The following is a 17,227-nucleotide window of genomic DNA, read 5'->3' on the forward strand; positions in this document are numbered from 1 at the left end:
TGGGGTAAGAAAGTTAACTTAAATTGTATATTTTGCTCCTCAAGTAAATGCATCTTGATTTAAGAATTTTTAGACAATTGTACTGAAAACAAGACAAAAATACTAAGTAAGAAAGTCCTTTTTTGCAGTGTATAAGTCAGAGAGATGTTAAAAACGACTTATTTAAAAACGACCAAAGACAGTCGAGATCGAGGCAAGAATTACATCTTGGATATTCTGGGCCTTTGTATTAATTTTGTTGACAAATGTATTTTTTAACAAACCCTCATTCATCTCTTACTGGCACAACCGTAACAAAAAAAATCAAATACGAAATAAGTCAATGATTCCTTTAAAAACCAGAAGTTTTACATCAAAATCACATTAATGATGGTTAACACATAAATGCACAATGCACCAGCAATTTAGTGTAATCCCCGCAGTTGTGGGTTTCATTGGACTTAAAATAAAATTGCAAGACCACTAAGTCTGGAACCAAGAGCAAAGAAGACCGTCAAAGACCAAGACAAGAAAAAAATGGTTTTAAGACCAGTCTTGGGTACTACAACACTAGTTGTGAGACAAAAACCAAATGGTATAAAGCAGGGGCGTAGCCAGTAATGGGCCAGGGCGGCACTGGCCCGCCCACATAACTCCCTGGCCGCCAAGGCAAGTTTAATCAAAATACATTTTTTGTTTATTTTTATTATTCAAATGTATTTAAGAAAATATATTAATATAATCCTGATTTATTGTTGACCGGTGTGTGTATAATTTGCTTTCTAAATAAAATGGAGTTGTTAAAGCAAGTTGTAGGAATTTGCCTCCGGAACGTAATTGGTTGCTAGGGGTTCTGGCAGGTAGACTCTGTGGGGAGCGACGGGCTCTGGCAGCCAGCCAGCTAACGTTGCTAACTGCTTTTTTAGCTAATATTAAAATTGCCACAATAATGGCTAAAGTTTCTTTAATGTGTTATTTAAAAAAGCAAGAGTTGAGGAAGACGATACGCCACTGCCTCCATCTGCCGAGTCCTACCAGCCCAGTTCTTCAGACTCATCAACCCACAAGGCAGCTAGTCAGGCGCTGGTGGCGCCGGTTGCCGCTTGCTCCCTGGCGGCAGTTCCAGTGCGCTCTCCCGGTCAGACTGACACAGGTTGACCCGCCAATCTAACGGCAATTGATGAACCACGTACAACCCAATTTGAATCCACGAGTACTACTCGCCTCAAAAACCTGCACCTTTTTTTTTTTTTTTTTTTTTTAAATAACTCTGTGACTCTTTGGACTATAATGAGATCATTTCTGTTTTCAACATTAAACCCAGGCGTTTGCGTCTTGTTTTGTAGAATGAAAACAACAAAGGTAAGCCTGTTGTTTAACTCATTTCCTTAATTTTTGCTCGGAAAGGGATTTAACTAAGCGGTGTGTTGTGTATAGATGTATGCCTTATAGGTTAAGTTACATTGTTTAATTTAAACGAGTTGCTATTTGGCACAAAAGCTTAATTTCCACCAGGCTGATTGCACTGTATATGGTTGATTTAATATAAATTAGGCTGTGTGTTGTTATTTATTTCAAACCGTGCTCTGCTGAGAGTTTTCATTATTTCAATTTCCTGTTACTTTTAGCCTACTTTATTTCAGGTGAACTGTTTTTACACTACTGACTAGCCTAAATAAGACTGCCTGGCCTGGTTTGTCCAGCCTTTATTGAGCTATGTGTTGGTTGAACATGTTTAGACAGTGTTTTATTATTGCCTTCGCCGAAAATTGCAAAGGAAAGATGTCACTGTTTTTGCAGATTGTCTATTCTTTTTTCTACTCTTAGGTTTAATTATTATTTAAGTCATTTTATTCTAGGATAAACTATTGGCCCACTCACTTTTGCCCCGGCCCGCCCAAAATACAATTTCTGCCTACGCCCCTGGTATAAAGACTCACCGAGGTAAGGGATACAGGACACCATCTTGAGTGATCTGATGTACTCTCTCATTCTGGCGTAGTTTTCCTCTTTGGAGGTCAGGTAGTCTAACTTCTCAAATGTGGCCTTATCCTTTCTGCTTATCAGCTGAAGAAACACAAAAAACAAACTTTGTTATTACCCTGAACATCATATATCATAAACTAAAGCATGAGTTTTTAAGGACCCCCAAATATTATTAACCTTTTGCGAGGGACCCCCTACCTAAAATAAAAATATATAATTTGCTTATTTAATATGTATAACAAATAAAATCGGCTACACGAGTGGCTATTTCTGGACGTATAAAGCTGAAGATTGCTGAACATTTTCAATACAAATATGTACTTGAGCAACTTTGACGATAAATCCGGTTTCATAGCAACTTTATGAGGAATAACAGCCTGACAAACCCAGTGAGTGAGATCAAAGGAAAACTAACTAGAAACATACAAAGCAAATACAGTATTAACTATTTTGGGATGTATGTAATATGTAGTAAGACATGAGAGACAAAAACACTAACTAATAAATAAATTGTAGAATTATTTTTGCCCTTTTTCTCTGGACGTTTTTGGGGACCCTAGAACCTCTTGGAGGCCCCCTGGAGGACCCCCGACCCCAGTTTGAAAACTTTATAATGAAACTGTACTTTACTCTATTAAACATCATCTCAGTTACAATGACATCATCAGACACATTCATACAGATATCTTGAGGAAGCAGTCGTTTGTATAGCTTAACTAAAAACAAAATAATGAAAGCAATATTTCAAATGTTCAAATAATACAAAAAGACTAAAATAAAAAAATGTGTTTGCTGAAATGAATGAAATGTTATAATACTGTATAATACAGTAATGTGAGTGACTCGGGGCTCAATACAGCTTGACACACATAAACAGCATGTTTTCATTGTGAACACATCTGAACAAATGTGAAAAGTTTGTTGGATTCTGATTTGATGGTCTCCAGAGGGAACACATTTATTTCGTGGATACATCCATGAGAAAGTGTAAACTTGGAAGCCGTTTTCCTTTTCCGACTGTACATCTGAATCAATCTTGCTTTGGAAACTCCGTCTATCTCTTTTACTCCTCACTGATAGATTCAGCTGTTGGTTCTGAACTGGAAACAGCTGCTGTCAAGTGTTCGCTCTCATCTGATTGGAGGTACAACACATCAGTAACACAGACACAGATTTCAAATCAATTTTAAGCAGCACTGAGGGGATAAAGCACAGCTGGTGAAACACACCAATGACCAAATGCAACAGATTTTTAACAGGAAACCCAAATGAATTAACCAACCTGCTCACATACTAAAACTAATATCTCATGAGAAGTGACCAGCTGTAATTACACATACCGTATTTTCCAGACTATAATAGTTGCTCCAGAGTATAAATCGCATCAGTCAAAAATGCGTTTTGAAGAGGAAAAAACATATATAAGTCGCACTGGACTATACGTCGCATTCATTTAGAAAATTATTTCACAAAATCCAAGCCGAAGAACAGACATTTAATCTGGAAAGGCAAGTTATCCAACTAAACAATGGCACCGAACAGCATGCTGAATAGATGTCCTTACATGTCAAAGTAACATAAACAGTTATTTACACGATACCCAATAGCATACAGAACATACCTGGGAGGCTGAATAGGCTAAATTAACACGACAAACCAACGAGCATCAAGTTTGCAGACTCGTCATCCCACATCACTGAATCCATTGAATTACATAAATACAGAAACAGCATAGAGCCGACTCTCACGACTGTAGACGGTAATGGTTTCTCTTGGTTTGTATAAAATCATTTTGACATATAAGTCTCACCTGACTAGAAGTCGCAGGACCAGCCAAACTACGAAAAAAGTGCAACTTATGATCCGGAAAATACGCTATTACTTTCAGACAACTGTTGCACGAGGTTTGACCTGGTATACAAGCACACACAAAAGGTTCGATGTAAGATAAATGGAGACTGGCACGTCCAGGTCGATCTGTCAATGACATGGGTCTTCATCAGGGGGTCCCGGGACCCTTGGGGGTCCATGATGGTATTACAGGGGGTCCTTGAAATACTGTTTGAATGCAAAATAATATTTTTGGACAAATTAAAATAGGTATCAAACAAAAATGGATTAATATGCTGATAACAAAACAAAACTGTAAATGAAAAGCATAACGTCCTCACAATATAATGTATTCAGTTAAATTAAAATGAAATGTAGTATGGCAAAAAAATATTATTTTAGTCTCTTTGTAATGTCACCATAATAACAAAGTATTAAGGGTGTCATGATTTCGATTTTAGATCGAAATCGATCAAAATTAAGTCACAACCTCGAACTTTTAATAAAAAAATGGAATTGTCGATATTGCCACGCACCCATGTCACGTCCGGTCAGCTTGCCGAGCTTTTGTAGTGTAAACGTACATGTGATTGAATGTGTTCGAACAGCCAGACGTGACTGCCTTCTCTCCGCCCATTTATCTAATCTGAGGTACTGAACACAATGTTTTACATCTTTTCTGACTTCTGGCGCAAACACACGGTGTACAGCGCTATTTTATCCTATCATTGATAAAACTAAAGCGGCTGATCTCCGCAGTTTCATTTTGCAAGCGTGTGAAAGTTGCGTGAACTTATTTCATCAATTGCGTTGAAAATTCAGAGAAAGCTCTAACATATACACGTACAAAACACTGTGCAGCATGTTTACTTAAACACAAGCAGCGGACTTAGACATAATATTAGTTCACGTCCATATAAACTCATCACTACTCCCGCTCGCGTTTAAATGACAAGGTGCAAAGTACTGACAGATGTTCATCTGACAGGAAGTTTCGTTTTATCAGGTATGTGCGTGTACCATATTTTTCCACTGGCAGCACAGCTAACACGGCAGGTCAGATATTATATTTCATAAAAGTCTAGTCTAAAAATGGCATAATATTTTTTGTGCTTTAAAAAAGGTACAAATTGAGATTGTAATCGAATCGAGGATTTGGAGAATTGTGACACCCCTACAAAGTATCTATTATGAATAATAATAAATACAGTCCTAATTTGATATATGTTCTGGGGGTCCCTGCTCCTCCTCTCCCTACCCTGAAAAAGGTTGAAGGTCTATGAGATAAACCGGCTCTGAAACATACAGAATTATGTACATGAATCGCTATGTGCACACATATGCAACAATAAACTTGGTCTGAAGAGAAGTTAGTTAAAGATCCTTTAAGTCAACATGTTTGTTTGGAGTAACAGCACCTGAAAATACAAGACGTTCAATTAAGACTTTGTTTAGTGTGATTCTGTGTGAGCGACCTAAAGTGAAGAAAAACAACGCTAATGATTTCAAAACATCATATATCTCTGCTTATTTTCCTCAAAAGGGTTTAATAGTTTATACTGCACTCTTGCCCACCCAGTTTGCTCCACAGTACAAGCCACAAATCTAAAGGCAAAATGGTAATACGGTGGACAGGACACCCCTCTTTTCCATACATGTGTCTGCTTCATAACAACTCATTAGCTCATGAAAGCTGCCATCTCATTGGTTTATGAGTCTCAAGGGCATAAAGCTTGAAAACGTGTATATGTGCAGTAGTAAATACCACATGATGAGAGAAAATAAACTGACTACTGCAGAAAACTGTGGGGAAACAAGACAAGAAAACACGACTGAGGTCTGATATGGACTGTAAACATAAAGGAATAAAAGAAGCATATGCATGACTTCAACTCACACAAAGTTTGGAAACTGAAACTTAAAAACGGTGTGGTTGTTAAAAAGCCCATTACAGCAAAATCTTCATTATAAATGAAACTATTCTTCTTATCTCTTAACCCAACATCAGGTGTCAGATTTGTTCTGATGGATGGCATGCAAAAAAGTACTAAACAATAATTTTATACAATCATGTGTTAGGTAACCACTTGAGTGCTCCGAAACCTGGACGCTTCAGATGAAGCCGTTTGGAAAAACTGTATTAAATCAGTACTTGGGCTAGGAAAGACCAGATAATTAAAGCGAATGGAGAATGACTTTGAATGCATTCTTTATTAATGGCCTAGAATAAATAATTTATGACATACATGCCTCACAAACCACTGATCATATCCCAAACATTACAGTTTAACCTTGGGAAAAACTGACAGGAGGAATTTCATAAGCACACATGAATGAGGACACACCAAAGACACGCTGAATAGAAAAACTGTCATATAAATTAACAGACTGTAACATCTCAATACAACAAAACACAGATTACTTCTAAAGAACCATGAACTTGAAAAGCCAAAGCACTTTCAGGTCCAAAAAAGGCATTGATTTAAATGTGATACATGCTTAACTTCAAAAATGAAGTCCAAAACAACAAAATATTGATGGGAGACACGGCCGTATGACATCATAAGAGATAATCCAGATCCACACACACACAACACACTCCAGATCTGAATGTGTTTCAAAAAGTGTTCACACTAAAGATTCTGCTGCAAAAACTGAAAGCGTTTGAGTTTATTTAAGTTTTGTCTGCTTGGTTTAAAAGCTGTTTTTAAAGGTGTAATTGTCCATAAAACAGCACTTTTGACATCCAGAAAGTCTTTCAGCTTGATAAAACATACAGTATAAAGCAAAGGTCCTCAACAACTCTTCTTTGATGGCCAGATTTTAAATATGTAAATATTTACTTTTACCCATTATATATTATTATTAAATATGTTATAACTTATGTTGTTTTTCGTTACTTTTTGTTATATATTAAAAACATATTGCCTTTTAATGACTGAAAACTCATATTTTATTTTTTATCATTTTAAAAACAATTGCAGTTTAACATTGCAAGAGCCAAATGTTAATAGTTCAACTATGAACATTGCACAAAAAAGTGCAAGTGTAAAAAATCAACACATGTATTTTTGTATAGCACAAACTGTAATGCAGAGCTCTTAAACTCCTTTTGTTTATAACTCTTTAACTTTCATAAATTGTTATATTTCAAGAATTCACAACATATTGGGGTGATTTCCCGGACAGGGATTATCTTCTTTAAACAGGACTAAACCTTAGTTTAATTAGGAAATATAACTAGTTTTACCATTGTCAGTCTTCTCCTAATGAATGAAATTGCACTTCATGTTTTCTTTTTTAATATTTTGAAGATATTAAGGCTAAACCAACTTTCCATTGTACACTACATTTGCATACGACTGTCGGAGTCGCCCCCTAGTGGCAGTCGTAATGACATTTCAGTTTAATCATAAATCTGTGTCAACATAGGAGATAAGCTCATTCCAGTGCAAGAGCCTTTAATCTACGAATATATTTATACTTAATCATTTACTTATCAGTAATTAAAGGATTCAAGTGTTACTGATAAAGTTATACAAAAAGAATTAATAATTTTCACCTTGCACACAGTGTTTTGATAGTAACACCAAAATACATTACTTCTGGTCAACGTGTCACATGCGGTGTACTCGCACAAGTTATTTTTTTAACTTCACTGATTCCAGGTCTATTCTTTCGTTCTGTACACTTCCAGTAAAATGTCTACTAAAAATACAGTGCTGGAAAGCTGATGTACTGACTGTGAAGATATTCTGCCCGTTAAACCATCTGAGATCTGGGGGCGTTTTTGTATCTCTGAGACTTCACTCAAAAGATAAAAAACTTAATACTCTGTCTTTCCCAATCCTTTAATGCAGCTAACAGCTTCAACTTGGTAAAGAACATTTGTGTATTTCATCCAAAACATGGTTTTAGAAAACGGTCTTCTGTAAATGTCTGCAAAGCCCAATATATCAACTGTTATTCAAATCTGTAATTCAGATCATGTCTTTTATGCCAGCAGCTGACGATTTTTTTTTAAAGAAATCTCTCCAAGTACAACATAATCCTATAGTACTTGAGAGACTTGTATATTCTTCATTCAGCATTTGTTGTTACTTTAAAAACCTCTAAACTTTACAAGAAATCTCTGATCTGTGCGCATGAGGCTTAAGCATAATGAGATGTCAAAAACTATTGGGCATGACAGAGAAGGAAAATTTGTGCAGGAGCTGGCAGCAGAGAGATCAGGTGTATGAGAGGATAAAACCAGCTCTACTGCTCTCTTAAGACTAACCGTACCCACAAGAGCTCAGTTTACCGCGGTAAAGCCAAATTATACACAGACCACTACACATGGACTGCAACGTTAGTCATGTAATACTTTCTTGTTTTTTATTGCTACGTTCAGTGTCACTGAAAACATCTAAGGGCTCTCGCCATCACCAAAAACTCTCTAAAACTGACTAAAGCATTTAAAGTAAAGTGTGTATGCGTGTTGTACCGCCCAGGTCTTGCTCAGTCTGAAGATAGGAGCGCTCTGAAGAGCCGACACCACCGACACCAGAGAATGAAGATTATTCAGCTCCAGAAGTTTCTACAGAAAGATAAACAAATGTTTCTCATGGTTAAATGCTTCAGGTGAGGAACCTCAAAAATGCATTTCAATTAAGAAGGAGAAACTTGTGTTTGTGTTTTCATCCCGTTTAACCTAATCAAGAGATCTCATTATAAAATTGAGTATTAATTTATGCAAAAGCAGAAGATCCACACGTATTCAAAATGAAACGGACGTGTAATAAACTGTCTGTTAGTTACGTTAGATGATGTCAGATTATCTTCTTCCGAAAAACAACAGCGTTCTTCAGTAAAAGAAACAAACACCTGCTTTCATCATTACTCCCACATTACAACAGATCTCATCCAGCACAATGTAAATTCATGCAGATTTTTTAGGGTTTGTTCTATCTTTTATTCGTTTAATTTTCCTGATGTTGTTTTGAACTTGGGCACTTAGTTACCTGATTATTTGTGATTTCTGACAATATTTGAATAGGTGTATATAAACAGTGATGGGTTATGATCGGGGAAACTCTATGAATTATGGCCAGGTAGGTTTCAGGCTGAATATGAATAGCAGATCTCTAAATGTTGTTTTGCACAGACAGCTCAGATGTATTTGACATCACTGCAGTTTCATCAGAATAAATCACAAAAAAGAACAAGAACCAGACATGTGCCAGATTTGGCCTGTAGGCCACTAGCTGACAATCCCTGGTTCACATGTTTCCATAGCAGGAGAAGTGTTTCCAAACCATACAGATGTGAATTTGATAATTAAAACATTTTATGGTTCGCTGTATCATACATTATGACAGCAATGAAAATATGAAGAGAACTGAGAAAAAAATGTTGCATATAAAACAATATTATATAAAAACATTTTTTGTGCCAAACTATTTTAATAGCACCAAATTTCAAAATGGATCACATAATCATCTCTATATCCAATCTAAACTAATGGAGTTAGCAGATACAGACATTGACCAGCACAAGCTTCAGGAACACTTCAAGGTTTTCAGAAGAAAAGAAAAAGTCCTGATTCACCTTTAAATCTGATGAAAACAACATTCAACACATCAACAGTGTTTATATGATGTAAAAGCTTTTCCTTAATGATGCATTCAAAGATTTCAGTTTAAAATCTCATTTTAGTGGCATTTTCGCTGTGCAAAAAATCATCTGCAATTCTCATGTGTGTTTCATCAGTAAAGCCGGTTCCTTGATTAGTATTAAATCGCCATCAGCTGCTTTCAGATGAAGCAGCATTTACTACACCGTAGTGAGCCGTAGTTCACAGAGAAGTTGGAAATCAGGTTCGAAATCGAGGAAAACCGACTCCTATAATCTATGCGATTTTGCCTAGCGTCTCTGTGAACTACGAGTCTGTGTAATAAATGCCGCTCCATCTGAAAGCAGCTGATGACGATTTACTTCTAATCACAGAACCGGCTTTACTGATAAAACACGCATGAGAATCACAGGCGATTTGTTTTGCACAGCCCTTATTCTCACATGTATCCCTTACAAAGAAAGCATAATTGCATTGCGATAAGCTCAAAGTAGGATTTTAAGTACATTCTATTAGCACAACATATCGAAATTACAAAAATAAACCTAATATGCACATTGCAATACTGTAGTTATCAATATCTGAATCGTTTTAATACTTCAGAAGTTTATAGTGAAAGTTTCAGACAAACTTTATGTATAATATAAACACATAAAAATACAAATAATATAATAAATATATACACACATGTTAATGTTTCTTAAATACATCAATGTGTATGTTTAAACATACATAATAATTACACAAAGCAAACACACGCAGTAAAAAAATTTTTTTGAGTATTTTTATCAAATCAACATATATTTTTATGTTACTTTAACTTTAAAAATGAAGTAAAAAAATTCAACTTGAATTTATACGTTTTTTATGCAAAACTTAAAATAGTAGATTGAACTGACTTGCAAAACAAACTTGTTTTAACTTTACAGAAATTTCAAACTGCAATGTCACTTTATTGAAATTGCACTCCAGGGTTTCCCGCAGCATATTTCAGTTAAGGCGGCCCGCCTAAGATTGGAAACCCTACCGCCTAAACAAGATCATCCAAAAAAAAATCGCTGCAAAAGGTACGCACATCAAACCGCGAGCAGGGACACGCGCCACACGGCCGAAATGAGGTGAGACGTGGTCCGTCATGTCTGGGGGATAGCCAGTTGATAAAACGCGTGTCCGTGACAACTGTAAGTGGACTTATGTTTTGGGTTTATTTAAGCCTGTTAGTGTATAAGTCTACAGTTCTTGCAGTTTTAAAGTAAGTTAACTGGTGATTTTGTTGTTTGAGCAACCTTCTAGGGTTTCACGTGCCTGTTGATTAGATATAATTGTTGAGCGCTTTAAGATAATGTAATTAATATTGGGACAATCTTCGCGCTATCTATCATCGTTCGCCAGAAGCTCTACAACATCTGCTTCAGTGTGTGTTTATTAACCCTTTAGTTTCACTTCATCACGCAGCTATTCCTGTTAGAGGTAAAAACATTTAATTCATTAATAATCTAGTATGTGTTCATTTTTTGTCATAGTTTCTTCAAAATTAAGTTTTATTTGAGTGTTTTAAATATATTAAATTATTTTATTAAAATATTTTAATTTTCATCATGACGCATACGCCTCGCCCATTTTATTGCCACGCCCTCGGTCCCGCCCACCTGCCCAACCCTACCACCTTAACTAACAAATTTTCTGCGGAAAACTCTGCACTCTCATGCTAATTTGCCCCGTTTAGTAAATCTGTCCCTTAAAGCATTACTGTATTGCATATTGTATACTGCATTCTTAAAGGGGTCATATTATGAGATTTTTTTAAGATGTAATATAAGTCTTTGGTGACCCCAGAGTACTTATGTGAAGTTTTAGCTCAAAATACCCCACAGATAATTTATTATAACATGTTAAAATTAACAATTTGTAGGTGCAAGCAAAAATTTGCCGTTTTTGGGTGTGTCCTGTAAAATGCAAAAGAGCTGATGAAATGCAAACACTGATCGCAATGATGGTGGTTTGTTGTAATTGAAACTTAACTGTGCCATCAATTATTCTCTCTCTATCTTTCCATCTACACTAAATGGCAGTGACGTGGTTGGATAATGCCAATTAAGGGGCGGTATTATTGTAATTAGACTCGCTACCTACCTCACAAAACAGGCAAAATCTGAAAGACCTATTTTTTCACATGCTTGCAGAAAATGATTTACCAAAACTAAGTTACAGTTTTATTTTCACGTTTTGTGGGTTGATAGAAGCACTTGGGACCCAATTCTAGCACTTAAACATGAAGTCAGATTTTCATGCTATGACCCCTTTAAGCAAATTACTACACATTGCATTTTTCTTCAATGTTGTGCAGCATTTGATTGTACTGATAAGCATCTACTAAAACTAATTTAGACATATCTTTGCAAATGTTTATTTAATATCAGTCAGATATAGTGATAGTTGTCTGTAGAGATAAAGTGTGTTATTTTCCAAACAGATGGAAAAGAAATTACCTTAGCGATTTTCACAAAATGGCTCAGGATCTCAGCACGAATCTTCAGCGTCTGGGCGGTGAGGATCTCTCGTACCAGCCAAAAGCTGACCTTAAGAAACATGAAATAAAAATTGACATTATTTACTTTCCAAATAATCATTTTCCTCATTTCTGTGAATCTCTCAAACAACTTGATTTTCTTCTGATGTCCTTAAGTATTTTATTTATTAACCCCCTCTATACACTCAAGTAGTACACTTTGTGTAGTGACAATAAAGTTGAGTTGGCTTTTACAATACAGAGATAACCAAGACAAGGATACTGTATACTAGCTAACTTTTGAGTTAGACATGAGAACTTCAAGTGTATAAATCATTGAAAGGCTCAATTACTTGTAAAGCAATTCTAAGACTATCCACAGATAATAAAGCTTCTGGACGTCTGAAAAAATGATCACAGTGATTTAAATATGATCTCCAGATTCAATAGGGAACGAGAGATTGGAAAGCAGAGGTCAGCGGAGGTCAGGTCCACATCATTTAAACGCATGATTTTCCAAACTGGAATCAAAACTATGCATCATGGAAAATCCATTTGTGAAGGACAAAAACGAAAAAAACTTTTCCTCAAGTCAGATGAAGTTATGCAATGAAAAATGATCTACTGTGGTCTGATTATAATAGAACAGCAAACGCTGGGCATACGGACGGGACTCAGACGCATGTTGATGTCCAAATAAAAAACAGATAAGCAGATGAAGTCTGACAGATTGTGACTCTTGCAAAAGATTTTAAACTTCCCCATCTGGGAATTACAAGACAATGAGAATCAGATAAGCAAGCAAATTTCCTCAAAAGTTACTTTGATTATATTTCATCAATTATCAAAAATGTATACACTGCTTGACTTAATGTGAATATGACTGAATAATCTCAAAAATACAAAATCATTAAAATATTAAGATATCTTACAATGTTTCTGATGATGATGATGTCAAGTATATTTAACACAGCAACAGTAACTCAATACATTTCATTTCCTTTTCAGCTGACGTCAACAATCTTTCAATACTTTCCTGCTTTTTTTAATTAATCTAAACAGCTGTTTAAAGAGGAACTCAACATCAATAAACAAATACATCAACATATAGTTTAACATCTGTTTTTGTTCATGAACGTTATGTTAAGCACTGACCAAAAGATGTGGGTTTAATGGTTGGTTTAATACATTAAACAAACAGACGTTTCTCATGTCACATACAAATGTTAAGGAAGTAGATGTAGCTGTAAAAGTATATTTATGTTACATTTGGAAATAATAACATCATGTACTGCACAGTGTACAGTATATGACAGTCCTTCCAAAAAAATGCAGCAAAAATTACGGGATATTTATGCAATTTTATGCAATGAAACTGCGGGAACTTGCAAAAACTGTTTGCAGCTTTTGAATGATGTTCACGTCACGTAATTACATCACTTCATAGCGTTCCCGTGGCAACAGGGGACATGGCTGCACTTGTGTGAAGTAAATGCAACAATTTTCAACTTTCTGCTTAGATATATATGACTTTTTGAAATCATGCAAGCCCTGCATATTTTGCACGCGGAAATCTGCAATTTATGCGGCGAAAGTGTGGCCTATTTGAAAAAATGTGGCTCTCGCTTAAACATGGACTTCGGCTGATTATGCATTGAATCATGTGAACGGATAATCGTGTTTTTCTGGAGGGACTGATATGACAAAAGCTGGTGAAAAACGCCTTTCCAAAAAGCCTTTAACTGTAATATGTACAGTAACAAAATAAAAGTGCTTACCCTTCACAAACCACACTAACAATCTACTTTACATCTATACATTTGGCAGAAACTTTTATTTAAAATCATTTGTATTCAAGTGATACATTGTATCAGTATGTGTTCCCTTGAAAACAACTTTTGTGCTGCTAATATAAAAGTCTATACCATTTAAGATACAACAAGGTAATGGTAACACGCCTCTCAATTGATCATCAGTGGGTGAAAATGAAAACAACAAGATCCGGAAATGATGTTTGGAACAGCACTCTTTTAATGTTACTATACTTTAATAATTACATAATTTGCAACATTCATGTTTTAGTGTTACGAAATACTTTTACTGTTACTTAACTCAGACATTATTTTTAGTTTTGAGGTGGGAAAGATCATAATTCGGAGTGGTCTGGAATGCAGCATTAGTAAATCTGCACAAAAAAACAACATTAACACTAATCTCGTTCTTGTCCCTTGTTGGTTTAAATGGGGAAAAAAGAGACTAAATAAACACAATTTAACTACCTGTAAATATGAGCTCAGAGCTCTCTGAGGACCAGTTAACATATCTGTAAATGAGAAATGTATGAACTGAACCCACTGAGCAAACAAAGTGTTTTCCATCGACCCACAGGACCTGACAGCACATTATGAAGAACACGAGGCACAAACTTTAAAAATACATTTGGCCCCTGACATTCACCCTTAACAGCACATAAAGAAACGAGTAAACATATCACTGAGTGAGTACACAACTAGTAAAGATAAGAAGTGATTTGAAACACTTTACAAAGTCAATGTTTCAAACAAACACTCATGAATGATTTAAACAGAATGATTTGGAAAACGCTTCTGACAAAATTCCAGGTAGCCTTTTGGGGCTAGTTTTTGGTAGTCCGAAATGACAGAAAGTAGCCCCGTTTAAAAATACATTACATCTATCAAAACACAGATAACACATCTAAAATAATTTGTGCTGGGCAAAATTAATCGCGATTAATCGCATACAAAATAAAAGTGATTTTTTGCATAATATGCGTGTGTGTGTGTACTGTGTTTAATTATTATGTACACTCACCTAAAGGATTATTAGGAACACCATATTAATACTGTGTTTGACCCCTTTCGTCTTCAAAACTGCCTTAATTCTACATGGCACTGATTCAACAAAAAAACATTCTTTAGAAATGTTGGCCCATATTGATAGGATAGCATCTTGCAGTTGATGGAGATTTGCGGGAGCACATCCAGGGCACGAAGCTCCTGTTCCACAACATCCCAAAGATGCTCTATTGGGTTGAGATCTGGTGACTGTGGGGGCCATTTTAGTACAGTGAACTCATTGTCATGTTTAAGAAACCAATTTGAAATGATTCGAGCTTTGTGACATGGTGCATAATCCTGCTAGAAGTGCCATCAGAGGATGAGTACATGGTGGTCATAAAGTGATGGACATGGTCAGAAACAATGCTCAGGTAGGCCGTGGCATTTAAATGATGCCCAATTGGCACTACGGGGCCTAAAGTGTGCCAAAAAAATCCCCCAAACCATTACACCATTGCGTTAATGAGAAATTGAACAGGTGTTCCTAATAATCCTTTGAGTGTATATTTAACCACACACAAATACATACTGTATATTCATTTCAGAATATTTTTATTATATATATTTTTTAAATGTATATACCATATAGAATATATAAAAATATAAATAAATATACACACACACACACACACACACACACACATGTAAATGTTTCCTAAATACATACATGAATGGGTGTGTATTTATATAATAATTACAGACAGCACATAAATTATGCAAAAAAAAAATCATTTTTATTTTGTATGCGATTAATCGTGATTAATCTTTGCCCAGCACTAAAAATAATCAAATTACAATCATCAATACATATATTTGTTTCTAACTGAACTGAAATATCTATAAACTTCAGATTGTGAAATATTAACTTAAGTCACAGATAAGAAAATGGCACTCGACGTTAAGGGCATAGCACAGGGTTTGCCAATACAAAGCCTATAGGGCCACTGACACAGAGTGTTTTCTCTGCTATTCTTGTTGTTGTTTTTCATGCTGTTTTTATTTTTAACAAACAAAGAAATCTGGATTTCCATGCAAGCCATCCTGCTCATCTCCACACTGGATATACTCACTATTTAATAGTGGTTTAATGGGTCACAATTCCTCAAATCCTCAAACATCGCATCCTATATTGTATAAATGTAGACAGACATTACATCTATGTTCGGAAAAGTTTTTTTAAATCTAGAGTTTAAAGCTGGATTAGAAAAGTTCGAGGACAACACCCTGGTCTCCTTTAATGAATAAATGTCGTGCTGCCGTTTTGTCTTTTGGGATACATTTACTTTCATTGCATGGAAAAACGGATTAGACCCTTCAGTCTGACATCTCTCTTATTTCCACAGAAGAAATAAAGTCATGCGGGTTTGGAGAACCATAAAAGCATTACTGTATAAAGAGAAACAGAGCGCCTTTCAAAGCCATTTACCTGCATCGCTTCTTTCTCTTCATAAAAACATGATCATACATTTAGTAAAATTTAAAAACAAACTTTTAACCTCAGCAGTCAGACGTATCATAGTGTTTGAAGATAAAACTGAAGACAGCTTTACTTGATAATCCAAGTGTGCGATGACATCACTATCAAATCATTTACACTTCTCCAGAAATCTCCTATACAAACCTGCTGCAGAGACTCAAGGTGCAAGCATTTAAACGTATTGGCTCTGAGATGATGTTGGCTCTTTTTCCTAAGTGGTTGTAAAGTGGATTTCACCAAATCCCAGAGCTGCGACCCCCTTCATGAAAGCGGGGTGAGCTCATCGTCTCCCCTATAAAGCTCCCGTTCCCCTTCTCTAAATAATCACCTGGCATTCAGCTCTACAGTTTCTGCTCGGTTGCCATGCTGACAGACCACAATGTTTTTGTGTAGCGTATCCGCTCACCTGACTTCACTAATCAATGCAGACATTATTTACTACAGGAGAAAACACATGACAACACAACAAAAATTATACAAAACTCCCGGAGACAAAGATAAGGTCTTTAAGACTGTTAGGGACCAAAACTTATTTCACACAGAGCATTGATCCCAGGAAAACTGCCAGAGTTTCTTCTGCATAAACACTGGACGGATTCCGGGATTCATCCTGGGATGGTGACCTAACTGTAGTAACAATGATGTGAAGGGTTTGTCGTAGTGATAAAGTGTGTGTGGTCACAATGACATATATTAGGGGTCTTCAAATACTCTTTTATGAGGCCCAGATTTTAAATGTAAATATGATGCGAGCCAAACTTTTACACCTATTTTTATATCTTTTATACATATTATTATACATGTTATAACTTATGTTGTTTTTGCTACTTTTTAATAGGTCAACTGTGAACATTGCACAAAAAAGTGCAAGTTGGGGAGGGAGCCACTTCCGATCGTATAGCTTTTCTGGAAACTCCCATGTCTTTGTCTCGTTTTTGTTTTGTTTCTTTTTACTCCTAGACATATTATGCATT

General features: G+C 35.8%; 1 protein-coding gene across 2 annotated transcripts in view; it reads right to left on the minus strand.

Annotated features, from left to right (window-relative positions):
- Positions 1 to 17,227, minus strand: part of LOC129439489 (ras-specific guanine nucleotide-releasing factor RalGPS1) — a 127,184-nt gene that overhangs the window by 72,648 nt on the left and 37,309 nt on the right. For both annotated transcript variants that reach the window (XM_055198136.2, XM_055198135.2), the window contains exons 6-8: positions 11,899 to 11,988; positions 8,282 to 8,374; positions 1,920 to 2,046 (exon numbers count right to left, since the gene is read on the minus strand). In XM_055198136.2, coding sequence (XP_055054111.1) covers positions 1,920 to 2,046; positions 8,282 to 8,374; positions 11,899 to 11,988 — 310 coding nt within the window. The remainder of the gene's footprint in view (positions 1 to 1,919; positions 2,047 to 8,281; positions 8,375 to 11,898; positions 11,989 to 17,227) is intronic.

The sequence above is a fragment of the Misgurnus anguillicaudatus genome, chromosome 22 (assembly GCF_027580225.2).
Source record: "Misgurnus anguillicaudatus chromosome 22, ASM2758022v2, whole genome shotgun sequence".
Taxonomy (NCBI): domain Eukaryota; kingdom Metazoa; phylum Chordata; class Actinopteri; order Cypriniformes; family Cobitidae; genus Misgurnus; species Misgurnus anguillicaudatus.